At 35.5% G+C, this 15,054-nt stretch overlaps 1 protein-coding gene across 4 annotated transcripts in view; it reads left to right on the forward strand.

Moving 5' to 3' along the window:
• The window catches only part of dock4b (dedicator of cytokinesis 4b), a 173,987-nt gene that overhangs the window by 83,639 nt on the left and 75,294 nt on the right, over positions 1-15,054 (forward strand). For all 4 annotated transcript variants that reach the window (XM_056456057.1, XM_056456060.1, XM_056456058.1 and 1 more), the window contains exons 14-17: positions 2,496-2,620; positions 4,136-4,298; positions 7,163-7,269; positions 13,898-14,051. In XM_056456057.1, coding sequence (XP_056312032.1) covers positions 2,496-2,620; positions 4,136-4,298; positions 7,163-7,269; positions 13,898-14,051 — 549 coding nt within the window. The remainder of the gene's footprint in view (positions 1-2,495; positions 2,621-4,135; positions 4,299-7,162; positions 7,270-13,897; positions 14,052-15,054) is intronic.

Below are 15,054 nucleotides of genomic sequence, written 5' to 3' on the forward strand. Positions count from 1 at the left end.
CTTGACTTTTCCAAACGGCGGTATACCTTAAAAACGGTTATCGTCCCATGCCTATAATGACGCACCACCAACATTTAATTACTGCCAAGCTGCTCTCACCATCAAACAGATTTTATTAGAATGTGAAAATATAAGAACCATTAGACATTTTTTTTATTATGAAAACACTTTGATGGATGGCTCATTGGTTAGCATTGTCGCCTCACAGCAAGAAGGTCACTGGATCGAGTCCCGGCTGGGCCAGTTGCCATTTCTGTGTGGAGTTTGCATGTTCTCCCCATGTTGGCGTGAGTTTCCTCTAGGTGCTCCAGTTTCCCCCACAGTCCAAAGACATGCACCATTAGTGAATTGGGTAAACAAAATTGGCCATAGTGTATGAATGCGAGAGTGCATGGGTGTTTTCCATGGGTGTTGCGGCTGGAAGAACATCTGCTGCATAAAACATATGCTGGAATAGTTGGCGGTTTATTTCGCTTGATAAATAAGGGACAAAGCCGAAGGAAAATAAATGATTTAAAAATAATTTTTAACTTTTAATGTACTTTTTTTGTGAATTTTATTACTTATTTCTGTTTATGTATTTGTGTACCATCTCTTATTAAAGTATGATGTTTTTCTTATCATGTAATGTTTTTATGTGTATCGATCTTGGCTTGAGATACCCATAACTTGCTGATGTGGCAATTAATAAACAAACAAACTGCAGAGATGAGACTGAAATTACTGACAACTTGTTTCACGCAGTCCCGAATCTGAACTTTTAGTTTTAAATGGCCATTCTATTGATCTGCATTTTAATCTTTGAAACTCTGCAGACGTCCCATTTCACACTTCATCAAAGGTGATGGCAAAAAGCTCTTGAAATAGGCATTACATAAATACACAGGAACCCACACTTCCTCCGCTCTGCACACAAATCTATTTGTCCCCTTTGTTGCTTTTAAAAATGTGACCCAGAGTGCACTTACAGACCACCCTTCATGGGACAAATGTCTTCTGTAGTCCATATCCACAAATTAAACCAAATGATTATCAATGAGAAATGCTGTTGTGCTTAATTTAGTATTAGATTTCTGCTAGTGGGAAATGTGCATTTGTATCATCTGTGGTGTGGGTGTTGATGTATGTCTTGTGCATTTCCTGTCTGATTAAAAAGGTGATGTTCGTTTTGGCGCTCCTTTTTTAGTTGGTCTTAATGTGAGTTGCAGGACGCACCTGCTGGCGACATTTGAGAGGGATGAACTCTTCATATTAGTGTGTTTGTGCTCTCCTGTCATAATGATACTAACATTTAAAGCATTACAGTAATAAACCTTCAGCAAATTATACACCAAAAGCATGTGGCTTGAGAGATTTCATTACTGCAACACTTGGAAAGATTGAATCTCATTGGTCTGTGGGATTTTCAGCTGAGCAAACATTGTGAAAATCAATGAACATGGTGAAAAGTCATTCGATTTTCCATTGTCCATGTTAAGGCGTCCACTGGGATTCATTGTTTCATTTTAACATAGAAAATCCATGCTGGAAATGCACTCTTAGGGCAAATGTTGTACGAACTGGATGGCAAACATTTGAAGGTTCGATCCATGTTTAGATGTGATGAAGATCTTCGCTGCTTGAAGGTCCCATAAAATTAAAGTGTGATAGATGTTAGTATCAGTATTGTTGGTTTTTAGGATATCTATAAGCTAGTGCGCACCAAAACAGAGACCAAGATATGAAACTGATTTAAACATGTAAAGTTTGTAGTTTTTCATTGCCGCCTAACTGGATCAAAAGTTTTATTCACGTCATCTCATACCATAAGTTTCTCATTAAATGTGACCAATCAAAACCTATCTGACATGCCCCACCCCCTTTAAAACGCCTCTCATTTGATAGGCTTGATCTCAACTACTCTCACTGGAAGAGCAGTGATAATACAAAACTATTGGCTGTTTAAAAAAAGGGGGGGAGCTACACCATGTCCCACCCTCTCATCATATTTCGGGTGAGATTATGTCAAATATTGAATAAAAGTGCACATTTCAAAGCTCTTCACGAGACCTTTAACATCTAATTTTTACTCTGAAAATGTTTTTTGAACTTCTTTATTTTTTCAAATTAAGCTGGCACGTTGGTTTTATATATATATATCATTTTGTTTTGTGTAAATTACACACATGCAAACTTTGTTTAGTATGATTTCCCCCTTCTTTTAAAAAAGTAATATTGCAAAATATTAACATTAAATAATATTTTTTATATGTATACATATATAAATATATATGTATGCATGTATGTTTTTAATAATATTTTTGTAGATGATTTTATATGTAATCGTTTCATGTAATAATAGTTTTTTTATAATATTAAAGACATAATTGACACTTTTATTTTACATATTATTTTTTATTTATGACTAGGTTTACAACTGCCACCTACACAGAGATAGTCCTAAAGGTTGTAGCGATATAAAACCTCTTTTCCTCACATATGTTGTTCTCTTGAAGGTGAGATGCGAAATGATCTCTACATGACGCTGGAGAAAGGCGAGTTCGAGAAGGGAGGGAAGAGTGTGGCAAGAAACGTAGAGATCACCATCTACGCATTGGATGCAGATGGACAGATTCTCAAGGTTTGTATCCACTTCCCTTCAATTTCTATGACCACACGTAAACTGCGGCGGAGTATACACGTTCGATTGACGCAGAAGTATAAATCAGACTTTAGACTCCACGGAAAACCATGCTCTGTCGTATGATCGTAATTTATTATATTTTATGCAGACGCACTTCATAAAAAAAGATTTGATCACTCAAGTTGATCTCAGTTGTTAAAATCTTTTCAAATAGAGCTGTTCAATTATATTCATGTCACAATATATATCGAAGCAAAACAAAATATCGCAATGTCCGATTGGTCTAATATCGTGCAGCCCTAATACAAACAAACTGATACTACGTCAGAACTAATAATAATAATAATACATTTTATTTATAATGCGCTTTTCTCAGTTCCAAAGTGCTAACAGAGATACAAGGCAAACAAAGCAGAACAATAAAACAGTCAAAAAATAAAAAGACCACAATAAAATATGAACTATTCAATACAATTGGATGATAAAATTAACAAAAATAATCAATCTAAGTTAAAAGCAACGGTAAAAAGGTGAGTCTTAAGAAGTTTCTTAAAACATTCCAGAGAAACAGCATTCCTGATGCTGGTGAGTAGGCCATTCTATAACTTAGGCGCACTGTACGAAAAAGCATGACCACCCATAGTCCTCAGTTTACAGCGTGGCTGATACAGCAAGATTGCAGATGAAGAACGAACGGTGGCCAGAGTTACCAGGTCACAAATGTAGTCAGGTTCTAGCCCATGCACTGCTTTGTATGTTAAAATCAGAGTCTTAAAATCAATACGTGATTTAACAGGAAGCCAGTGAAGTTGCTGAAGTACAGGAGTGATATGGTAGCGCGAGGAAGTATGTGTTAATACGAACTACAAATATGAATGAGAACTAGATACGAAAGTAATATAAAATGACATTAAAGATGTTGTATTAAGTGTTGTGTATATCATCAAGCTTAAAGAGATCCTTCTGTTAAAAACCTTCAGAAAGCACATGTTAACAAAAATGTGAATTATATACTGTTGAACCGGACATTTATTGCACAGTGCAGGAGAAAACAGTCATTTTGAGGAAATAGCCTTTATGAGCATGTAGTGCAAGTGAAATCTGCTGACACAAATTGATAAAGTGTGACAAAATAAAAAAAATTAAGTGTATTTTGAATTTTTTTTTATATTAGACAAAAAATATATATAATAAAAGTGCATAAAAAACTGTCTTTATGCATATAAAGTAGTATTTTATTCTTCTGATGTTCAGACTTCCTGTCTGAACACACTTAATCCTTTGATTGAAGCTTATTGAACATACCAGCTGGACTGTCAACGCAAATTTCTGTTCTTGTCCAAAACAGGTGATATAAACTGACATTAAAGATAATTCAAGTCTATCATATACTCTTTGTTTTGTCCTTCACTTTGACGGCTGCCAAACAGTCAAGGAGATAGAGCGGAAAGAGGTTTGTGGTTTACCGTATCCTTTAACACAGTGTTGTTTCTCTTTTCTTTGTGTCTGCAGGGCTTTGTGGCCGTGGGTTCGGGTGAGCCGGGTGGAGATGAATATCACACCTTCGTGCTTTACCACAACAACAGCCCGCGATGGGCGGAGCAAATAAAACTGCCGATCCCTGTCGACATGTTTCGAGGTTCTCACGTCCGCTTTGAATTTCGCCATTGTTCCAGTGAGTCCCACAAAACAGACATGTTATAATATTCACACACTCTACAGGGGGTTGAATGCTCGATTCCTATTGGCTCATGAACATTCTAAGGTGTGCAGTTTTTTTCACATACAGCTAAAGTAGTTCCAGATAGATCCTGAGCCTATTAAGCAGGTTGAACACCAGACGGTCTTTAAATAATAAATGCTTGTAAATATATGTACAGATAACTGTGATATAAATATATGTAAAGATATAAATAATATCTATATGTTGCTAGCAAGGTGAACAGATGTAAACAATTGTGCCGGTGTGGGTGGCCTCATAGAAATCAACATGTACAATTCTAGAAGACATGTCCTGTCATGTCGCGACGCATCCATTGTGCGACCCACTTTTCAGTTCCATATCAGTACACAAAGGATGTCATTTTATTTCAGAGCATATAAAACATAAAATACATTATTTGAACAGTATATTTAGGTGTGATAACCAGTGTGGTAACCTGGTTAAAGCATATTATAAGCAGAATAACTCACTTCAGTCTGTTTATTATTAGTTCATTATTCTTAGAAAACAATGTATCACCACCTCAGGAGTGCGTTATTCTCTGTTAATTTAATAGGCCATAGTCGGTTTTTCTTTAAGATTGTATTATACAACAAGAATGTGTTTTTCCTTTCCAATGTGCTGCTTTTCTATAGTTTTTTTAGTGTAAACCCACTCTTGATGCACATGTGTGACTGTTACGGATATTTTTCATGTTTTTTGATGCGCCGTGTCATTTTTTTTAGACGTCATGTAAAGTTGAGAGATCGTCAACTTTCACATGCAGCGCATCACAGCACTGTCAGGTACAAAAGCAGTCGACCAAACGGAAGAACTGGCAGGCGGGCAACCGTTGTGAGCTTCTGTTTATAGTAGAAAGTTGGCATGACAACTGTTTTATCACGGTGGAGGAGGCGCTCATTAGCTACGTTTCCATCTACCTGTTTTTATGCGCATAATGCATATGCACATAAAAAATCGGTTTATGTAAATGCCAAGATGCGCATCGATTTTGAAAATGGGCATTAAAAACTGAGGAGGATAAACTTTTTATTCGATAAGAAAAGATGCGCATAAACTACAATGGCAACACTTTTACCGAACAAATTCCAGCATGCTCATTAAAACAAGTCATGTGATTTTTGTTATAAGAGATCATGTGATGATAAAAATGTGTGTGAGTGGACAAACCGGCAGGCTGAGCACATTGAAAAACATCTGAAATGTTGCTTTGGACATTCTAAAACACAAGTATTAGTGTTATTATATTATTAATTACCTCCAGTGTAGTCAAGAGCATCTGTGCTCCGCGTCTGACGCCTTCAAACGCCACCACGTCTTCATTGCGTGTCGGCATTGTCTTCTGAGGCGCAAGTCATTTATTAAATAAAGAAAAATTTCACGCAGCTTCTCCTATCGCAGCAAGTTCCCTTTTTACTTTTGATATTTGGCGCCAGTTAATCAGGAGGTGATGATTTTGTTCTCTTTGACTTGTTGGATGGAAACGCTGCTTTATTCGTACACCTTTTAAGCGATGTTTCAGTTATGTGCATAAATTTAATTTAGTTTTTTTGGATGGAAACATAGCTAGTGTGGCTTTGTCCAGATATCCAGAGTATGATTTTTCTTCAGATGCTGATCATAACACAACTTATCACAACGTTGTTTTCCTATTTCTGAAGGGTTCATTGTTGTTGTTATTACATAGTATCACATAATTGGGACATTTTGCTATGCTGCACTTTTTTTAAAACCCATTCCTGAGTGCAGTGTCTCACATTTTTAGACGTTCGGGTGTGGTTTATTAATAGTTCAATAAACTGATGTCAATTATTACAAAAATACTACATATAGCACATTGTTTAGACATTGTATTTCAAGACGTTTGTCAGGTTTATGCCTGTTATTCAAAATTCACAGCCTACAACATAAAGTGCAAGAATTTCTCTCAAGTTCATTGATTTATTAGAAAATAATGGTCACCTGAGGTGTAACGGCCACTCCGCTTTGCATCATCACCTCGGGTGTACATTATCATTTAATAATTCAACACCCCATCATCAGTTATTCCTTACATAAAACACGACCAAAGCAAGAACATATTTTCCACATTTTGGTAGACGCAGAGCTTGAGGGAGGAAGTTAAATGGTCTGAATTTCAAACGAATGCTGAAAGTGCTGGAGAAATAGCAGTGAGTCAGAGCATCCCTAATGACTCCTTTATATGGACAAGTGTAATTAAAGATCACCAAGGGGTGTTTTTGTTAAAAATGGGCCAATGTTTTGATGAAAGGCATCCGAGTTGAGTGTATGTTGGTGTGTGCTTGAGTCAGAGCTGTGTTCTGATGTTGTGTAGGCTAAAACCTCCCAGATCATCTTGCTTTAAAGCCACAGTGGTTTATGCTGGTTCTGCTTTTGGGTTAAGAGTCAAAAACGAGATTTATTTTGCATAATGATGTCTGTAGCTCTTGAACCCTGTGGTCTATGCTCACAAGTCTGGTTTTGTTTGAAACTAGGCATTTGCTAGTTTGTTAACCAAGGGTCAAAATAACTCAAAGTAGTTTAGGAATAGAGTAAAGCATGATAAAATATTGGTGAAAGTGATTTGCCGTTTATTTTAATGAAATTCATTTGAGGAAAAATGGAGGAGACTGTTAGGATAAAGACACGGTAACACTCAAAAGATAAAGCTGTTTTGACCATGTTTTGCTTCAAAATTGAGAATGATACTCCCCAAAAAGTCGCTCCTGTAAGCTTTTATTTTATAAAGATTGTATGTGTCTATGCATTTCAATATTACGTTCAAGATTTTAATATGCAGTCTTTGTGTTCCCCAGCAAAAGACAAGGGGGAAAAGAAGCTGTTTGGATTCTCATTCGTCCCTCTAATGCAGGAAGACGGACGGACTTTGCCTGACGGGACACACGAACTCATCGTTCATAAGGTACGCCTGTTAAAACATCTCATTGGCTTTCCTGCAACAAGCACAGTTTAAGAGCCGCAGTACAGTATGTCTACTGTTGGGTAAACTACTTCAAAAACGTAATTAATTACTAATAACTAATTACAACTTAATTAATTGCATTTAAATGAATTTTCTAAATAATTTGTCTAAAAAGTAACTTAGTTACTTAAGCAATCAATATTAAAAAATCCAAAGTACTCCAAATCTCAATGTATAGATGATAGAAAAACTTGCTTCTTTACAGTTTTTCCCAATTGTTTACATACATTTTCTGAACGTCAGAACTCTACACACAAATCAAAAAACACGCACACATTGGGCAAAACCCTTCAATTCTCCCGCAAAATGAAACTTTACGTTCAAAACAGTGTGATTTCTTTGGTATTTTTGTTTTCAAATCACACACACAAACCATCACATCAATAGACATTCATAAGAACCAGTTGATCACTGATGGGCTTAATGTAAAACACAATGACCACTTCTTCTCCGTTCATCACAATGACTTACTGTAAGCCTTTTTTTATTCAGTGTTGCACTTACTACAGACAGTACACAGGCCTACAGAAGTGCATTGTAAAATATTTCAGAATATTGTTTTCATATAAAACACACATACATGGTGCCAAATATGCTTTACTGTATTTTTCCCACAAAAACGGTGTATACAGTTGCACATAACGTGGCCTACATCAGGGGCGTAGCAACAGGGTGGGACGGTAGGGATCCGTCCCCCTCACTTTTAGAGACAGACCATTTGGAAACAGGTGATTAATAATTATATGAACATATGATCTCATATAGCCGTCCCCTCACTTTTAAAATGTCCGCTACGCCCCTGGTCTACATATACCAACAACAGAAGAATTTACAGAATACAGTTATAGTAAAAAACAAAAACAGCTATACTGCATTCTCTTTTCTGTTTTGGTCTGGCCAAGCACAGGGGGAAATGTCTTCTTGCATGGCGAATCCAGCCATGAAAAGCATCAACTGCTATAGCTTGGAGAAGGGGTATACCTGTGTGTGTGGATTTCGGTCATACACTTTGCATCCCCAGGCAGAAAAAAAAAATTCCTCAATAAGTTTGAGGAATGGAGAATATGGAGGGAGATAAACAATTAAAAAAAACGTGGATAGGCAGTGAACCAGTTATGAACCAGATCAGCTCTGATTTCTAAATTGCTATTATGTGTGACCAGTGTTTACCTATGTTATGAGTTAGTATGCAAAGTAGGGCAACTCACTTTACAATTTTTAATGGCAGTGGGTTTCTTGTGAAAACAAGAGATTTTCTGCATGAAAATTGTGCCAAATGCAGAGAATTATGTGTAGTGTTTTGAAAAAAGTGTGTTTTAAACCTGCAATTTGAGTGTAAAGCAGGAACTGTGCTTGTAGTTTAGCAGAATTGGTTCAGGGGGTTAGTGCATTAGTCACATGTTGTAGTCATTGTGTCTGAAGTACAAGTAATTGTGTGTAAACAACTAAGAAAAACTGTAAATACGAGTCTACCAGCACGATATATCACCAATAATTTCATTTTTTTTTCCTTAATCAAATGCAGTTGTCTTGATTAATGATATGAATGTTCTTTAGTTGAAAAATATAATTATCAAGCAAACAATACAGTATATTACTTTTTATACAGAACTGTTGAATGTATGTCCAATATTTAAGCAAAGTACTTTATAAGTAACTGTAACTAAATGTCCTAAAAGTGAAAAGTAATCCTCTACACCTTTTCAGTGGAAAAGTAATCTAATTACAGTAACTAGTTACACCCAACATGTAATGTGAGTATGTGACGCGCATTTCGTTCTACATACTCCTTTTGGGCCTTGTGAAGTGCCCTGAATGCAAAACATGGCCTCTTATTAAAAAGTGTAGAAGTTAAATAAGCGTGTCGGGAGTACACGTCCCCGAGGCACACCCAATTTAAGAGCACAGCTCGGGTAATTGCAGACTGTGGAAGTGTTTGTGGATTTAACTGGCTTAAAAGAGGTCACAAACACGCAAGCGGAGAGCTGCTGTTATTGGTGTCGTGTTGTGCTGTCAGCCTTCATACTCCATTTGTAGTTGGTACAAACATGGGTTCATTAAAGACGCCTATGCTGAAGGATTTAAAGACGTGCATCACAACTATGATTAAGCTTAGAAATGCATTTATTTATCAAAATAGCACTGAAACATCACTTTAAAAAAGTTTAGTGCTATTTGGTCATTTGTTTTGCGTAAACCTACATAAATGTGTAACGAAGTTGTTGGTTTTATTTATGGTATTTAATTCAATTTCGTTTTTATTTTATTTTACATTTATTTTTTATTATTTTACATTTTTTAAGTTTTGGTTAAATTTAATATTTTATGTTTTTTTATTTTTTTTATTCTTGGATTTTTTTTATAGTTTATTTTATAGTTTATTTAATACATTATTTTATAATTAATTTAATTCTATATTTAATAGTATTTTTTATTTAATTTTATTTAGTATTTTTGTATTTTTTATATTTTATTTATTTATTTATTTATTTATTTATGTTTGGTTCAAGTTGACATCTGAAAATGTTAAGAAATTGGGTTTTCTGTTCTGTTCTGTTCTGTTCAGACATCAATGGAAAGTGGTAGTTTTGGTAGCTTGCAATACATAAAGTAAAACAGTGCACATATTTTCAGTGTTACCTGACAAGGATAGAGAATAGAGAGTGAGAGAGGATTTAAACTACAGCTAATGGCTACATAATTATAAAACGAAATGAATTTTAAAGCAAAACTGAAACTAACTGTGTGCGTGCGTGCGTGCATGTGAAATATCATACAGATGCTCACTGTTTTTTTTGGTTTGTTTGACCCCCTCCCCCCCTAAAAAACTGTATGTGACATGATTTATGCATAAAGAGTGGTTCACTACATCATTATTACAAATGTCTAATGTGCACTCACAAATTATACAAGGAAGAAGATATGGCAGAGCAGTAAAATGAACCTTAGAAGTAAAAGAAGCTCATAAAAGGCATGGTTAAAGTGTGAAAATGAGGAAAAGGGCTTTTTATAATTGATTAAAGGCGCGTTTTGTTATTTTAATATTCTATTTATTTAAAATAAATTACAAATGCAACAAAGAAACACAGACTTCAGTATCCTTGTGTTCCAAAAATGACAGCATTGGTTTCAATGTATATTATTAGTAAAGTTTAGACCTTAAATGGGCGTAAACTTATTGCAAAATTTGTTTTAACGTCTGAAATAACACAATAGATGCATTTAAGACTCCTAAAATGACTTTTATTAGTACGTGTAAAATCATAGCATCACAAAAGCTTAGCCTATATACAGTACAGTACATGCCAGTATGATGCTAAGTGCTTCTCATGGCCTATTTACAGATGCTGAAATAGGGCGGTTTGCTTGTGCATTTACACACACGTCACTGCATCCAGTAATGTTGCGCTGCGCCGTGTCACTGGTCATGTACAGCATACGGTCATTGTGCATTTACACGCACACTTCTGCTGACCTCTGACAGGGAGCAGTTTTTGAGTAAGATAAACGATATAAAAAACAGAAGTCAGCTGTTTGCATTTGTGCTGCAGGCAAAAGAAGTGCTGACTAAATGCAGAGAGATTGCATGATGCTAATTAAAGGATGAGTTCAAGCAGAAATAACACTAATCTCTGCTTATTTCCCTTACCTCTATTACAATCCCATTTTGCCTTCTCAGGAAAGCCAAAAAAAAAGTGCTTTACTGAATTATAGCTTTTGGGTATACTATTGCACACCCAACTGTTGCACTTTGAGGAATGTAAATGTGTTCATATATAAAATGAAACGATGCTAAATATTGCATTTTGGAGTATTTCTAAATGCGATTTTACATACAGAACTTGAAATCTCCATAATACGAATATTACAATAATAGACACTGATATAATACTAAATTACAGACCACTTAGAATTAAAATACACGAAATGAATGTCGGGCGATGCGGTGGCGCAGTGGGTAGCCTCACAGCCAGCTGGTTCCAGCCTCGGCTGGGTCAGTTCACATTTCTGTGTGGAGTTTGCATGTTCTCCCCATGTTCGCGTGCGTTTCCTCCTGGTGCTCCAATTTCCCCCACAGTCCAAAGGCGTGCTGTAGGTGAATTGGGTAAGCTGAGTTGGTCGTAGTGTATGTGTGTGATCGAGTGTGTATGGGTGTTTTCCAGTGATGGGTTGCAGCTGGAAGGGCAGCCGCTTCGTAAAACATATGCTGGATAAGTTGGCGTTTCATTCTGCTGTGGCGACCCCAGATTAATAAAGGCACTAAGCCGGAAAGAAATTGAATGAATAAATAAATGAAAGTCATGACATTTTTGTTACTTTAACTTATTTGATTAAGTTGGTCAGGTTTCAGTTAAATTAATTTTAGTTACATAAAGTTTGATTTAATTTTTAGCCTGTTTGATGTGAGTTGAGGTGATTAGAAAGGTTGTATGTAGACGGGCAAATTTTTTATACTGTGTAATAATGTTTATTTGTCAGTCAGTAGTTAAATTAATATATAGAATATACTGAAAGCTTCTTGGTTGACAAGCTGTCTTTCAGACCACTAGAAAGTCAGTGGCAAAATATAAATTATTAAGGCAATTCGTTATATTGGGGCTCCTCTGATGTAAATAGTTTTTTAATATATTCAAAGATTCTTATTCTAAATATGAATATGCATGTTATATATATATATATATATATATATATATATATATATATATATATATATATATATATATATATATATATATATTTATACTATATAAAGTGTTACACTAACTAAATAACATATTAAATAACATATTGGTGCCTTCGGAAAATCTTTTTGAAAGTCATTTGTTAAACTTACATTTTTTGGAATAAATATATATGATTATATTAAATACAAAAAAATGGTAACACTTTATAATAACTACACACTATGAATCATTTATTGAGCATTAGCAAATAGTGAATTCATTATCTGTTAAGCATTAACTCTACATTATTAAACGTTAGTAAGCAGTTTCTGCAGCTACAAATGCTGTATTCTTGACCACATTCATAATATGCTTAATAATTGTACTTTCATGCTTTGTGACTGATTGATTTTTCATTACTAAATTATTGCATTGTTTACAAACCAGTTATTTAAGCATAGTTGGTTTTTTTTTTTAAGATCATTCTGAATGATCTTAAAAAAACAACCAACTATGCTTAAATAACTAATTAGATTAAAAATGTGTTTATACTAATGCTTAATTTGTATGTTAATAAATGCTCCAGTTTTGTGACCTAATCTAAAGTGAGGACTATTTATGCTGTATAAATCCCTTATAAATGACAATTAAAGGCTCAGTTAAATTCTAAACAGGAAAAAAGAACCTAAACGACATTATTCAATCCTATTCATTTGATGATACACAAATGAAACTATCAAAGAAAAACTAAATCTTTGCAACCTTATCTAAAATAAAATTACTGAACAGTTTAAACATTGCATCCTATTATATTGTTAAATTATTATATTGTTGTTGTTCTATCCAGTTTTATCTCCTATTTTGACACCTGTTATTAAGCCATGTTTAAACTTTACAGTAATTTAACTTTTTAGATAAGATTGCAGATTCATTGTTCATTTGATTCTGAGCCTTTAATTGTCATTTATAAGGGATTTATAAAGCAGAAATAGTCCTCACTTTAGATTAAGTCACAAAACTGCATGAAGTTGAGTTAATAAAGCATTTATTAACACACAAATGAACTATTAGTATACGCCTGAATAATATGAAATATATACACGTTAATTTCAATAGTTTATTAATCGTTTACTAACTCATTCTGAATAATCTTAAAAACCTCCAACTACTCATAAATACTGCAATGTAAATAATGCAATACTTAATTTAGTAATGAAAAATAAACCAGTCACAAATTATGAAAGTACGATTATTGAGCATGTTATGAATGTGGTTATAAGTCAAGAATACAGCATTTGTAGCTGCAGTTATAAACTGCTTACTAACGCTTATTAATGTAGAGCAGGGATATCCAAACTTGGTCCTGGAGGGCCGGTGTCCAGGAGAGTTTAGCTCCAACCCAAATCAAACACACCTGAACCAGCTAATCAAGCTCTTACTAGGTATGCTAGAAACTTCCTGGCAGGTGTGTTGAAGCTAGTTAGAGATAAACTCTCCAGGACACTGGCCCTCCAGGACCGAGTTTGGACACCCCTGATGTAGAGTTAATGAAGATGCAGATGATGAATTGACTATTTGCTAATGCTTAATAGATGATTAAAAGTGTGTAGTTATTATAAAGTGTTACCAAATAAATTCATTTATACTCTTTAATCAACACATGATAAAATAACCCATTCATTCAGTGTTCTTGGTTATTTAAATATTGATTTGTAAGCAATGCACTTAAGAATTAATGTATATATTGGATTTTTTTATTTGGCAGGGGTTGTTTTACTCAATTAATTTATTCCGTTTAGTTTTGCAATAACTTTTTCTTAGAATTGTGACTAATTATTTGTTACAGATGAAAAAAAAAAGTCTAAAAACTTGACACTTTTTTTTTTTACGCACATGTTTTCCAGTGTGAGGAGAACGCTAACCTGCAAGACTGCTCTCGCTACCTCAAACTGCCCTTCTCCAAATCAAACCTGCCTGGCAACAACCAAACTGTCAAAGGCACTAAAGAATCCCTGTGGATCACATCATTCCTCTGTTCTACCAAACTCACCCAGAATGGTAACTTGTGTATGTTGCGTGTGTGTTGTTGCATGTGAGTTGTGTGTGTGTAAATATGTGGTGTGTGTGCGCGTGCATGCATGTGATTTATGTATTCGTGTTTTGTGTGTGTCTTGTGTGAGTGAGTGCATGTGCACGTATGTGTGTATGTCTTGTGTGCATCATATGTGTGCTCATGTCGTGTGCGCACGTGTGGTGCGAGTGGTGTGAACATGTGTGCGTGTGTTTTGTGCATGTGTCCTGTGTGCATGTGGTGTTTGTGTATGCCTGCATGTGGTTTATGTGTGTGTCGTGTTTGTGTGTGTCTTGTGTGAGTGTGTGCATCATATGTGTTCCCATGCCGTGTTGTATGTGCACATGTGGTGTGTGCGTGTGGTGTGTGCGTGCATGTGCAAGTGTCTTGTGTGTGTGCATCATATGTGTGCCCATGTCGTGTTGTATGCGCACATGTGGTGTGTGTGTATGCAGGTGCTGTGTGTGTCTTGTGTGCATGTGGTGTGCACATGTGTGGTGTGTGTCCGCGTGTCTTGTGCATTTGTGCGTGTATCTTGTGTGTGTGTATGTACGTGACGTGTGTGTGTGTTGTCATGTGTGTGGTTTGTGAGTGCGCTTGTGGTGGGTTGTGTGCGTGTGTACATATCTTGTGTGTGTGTGTTTGTGCATTCCTGCCTTGTGTGTGCGCATGTGTGCATGCATGTATCTTGTGTGTGTGTGTGTGTCTGTGTATAATGTGTTTGTGCGCACGTCTTGTGTGTCTCTGCATAGAATATTGATTCAATTCTGTTATTTAGAACAGAGTAATCCACTGATTAAAAACAAACATTCAAACACGCTCACACACACACACGCTCACACACACGCTCCATTATAATCATCGAAACATCTCCATATCTGTGCAAACTCAACAATAGCAATTGATTTTAACCAGTTCTGATGGAAATGGAAAAATAAAATGAACAGACCTTTATTATTCCCATGCTGGAAATCTCCTGTGTATAATAGC

This window comes from Danio aesculapii, chromosome 4, assembly GCF_903798145.1.
Source record: "Danio aesculapii chromosome 4, fDanAes4.1, whole genome shotgun sequence".
NCBI lineage: Eukaryota > Metazoa > Chordata > Actinopteri > Cypriniformes > Danionidae > Danio > Danio aesculapii.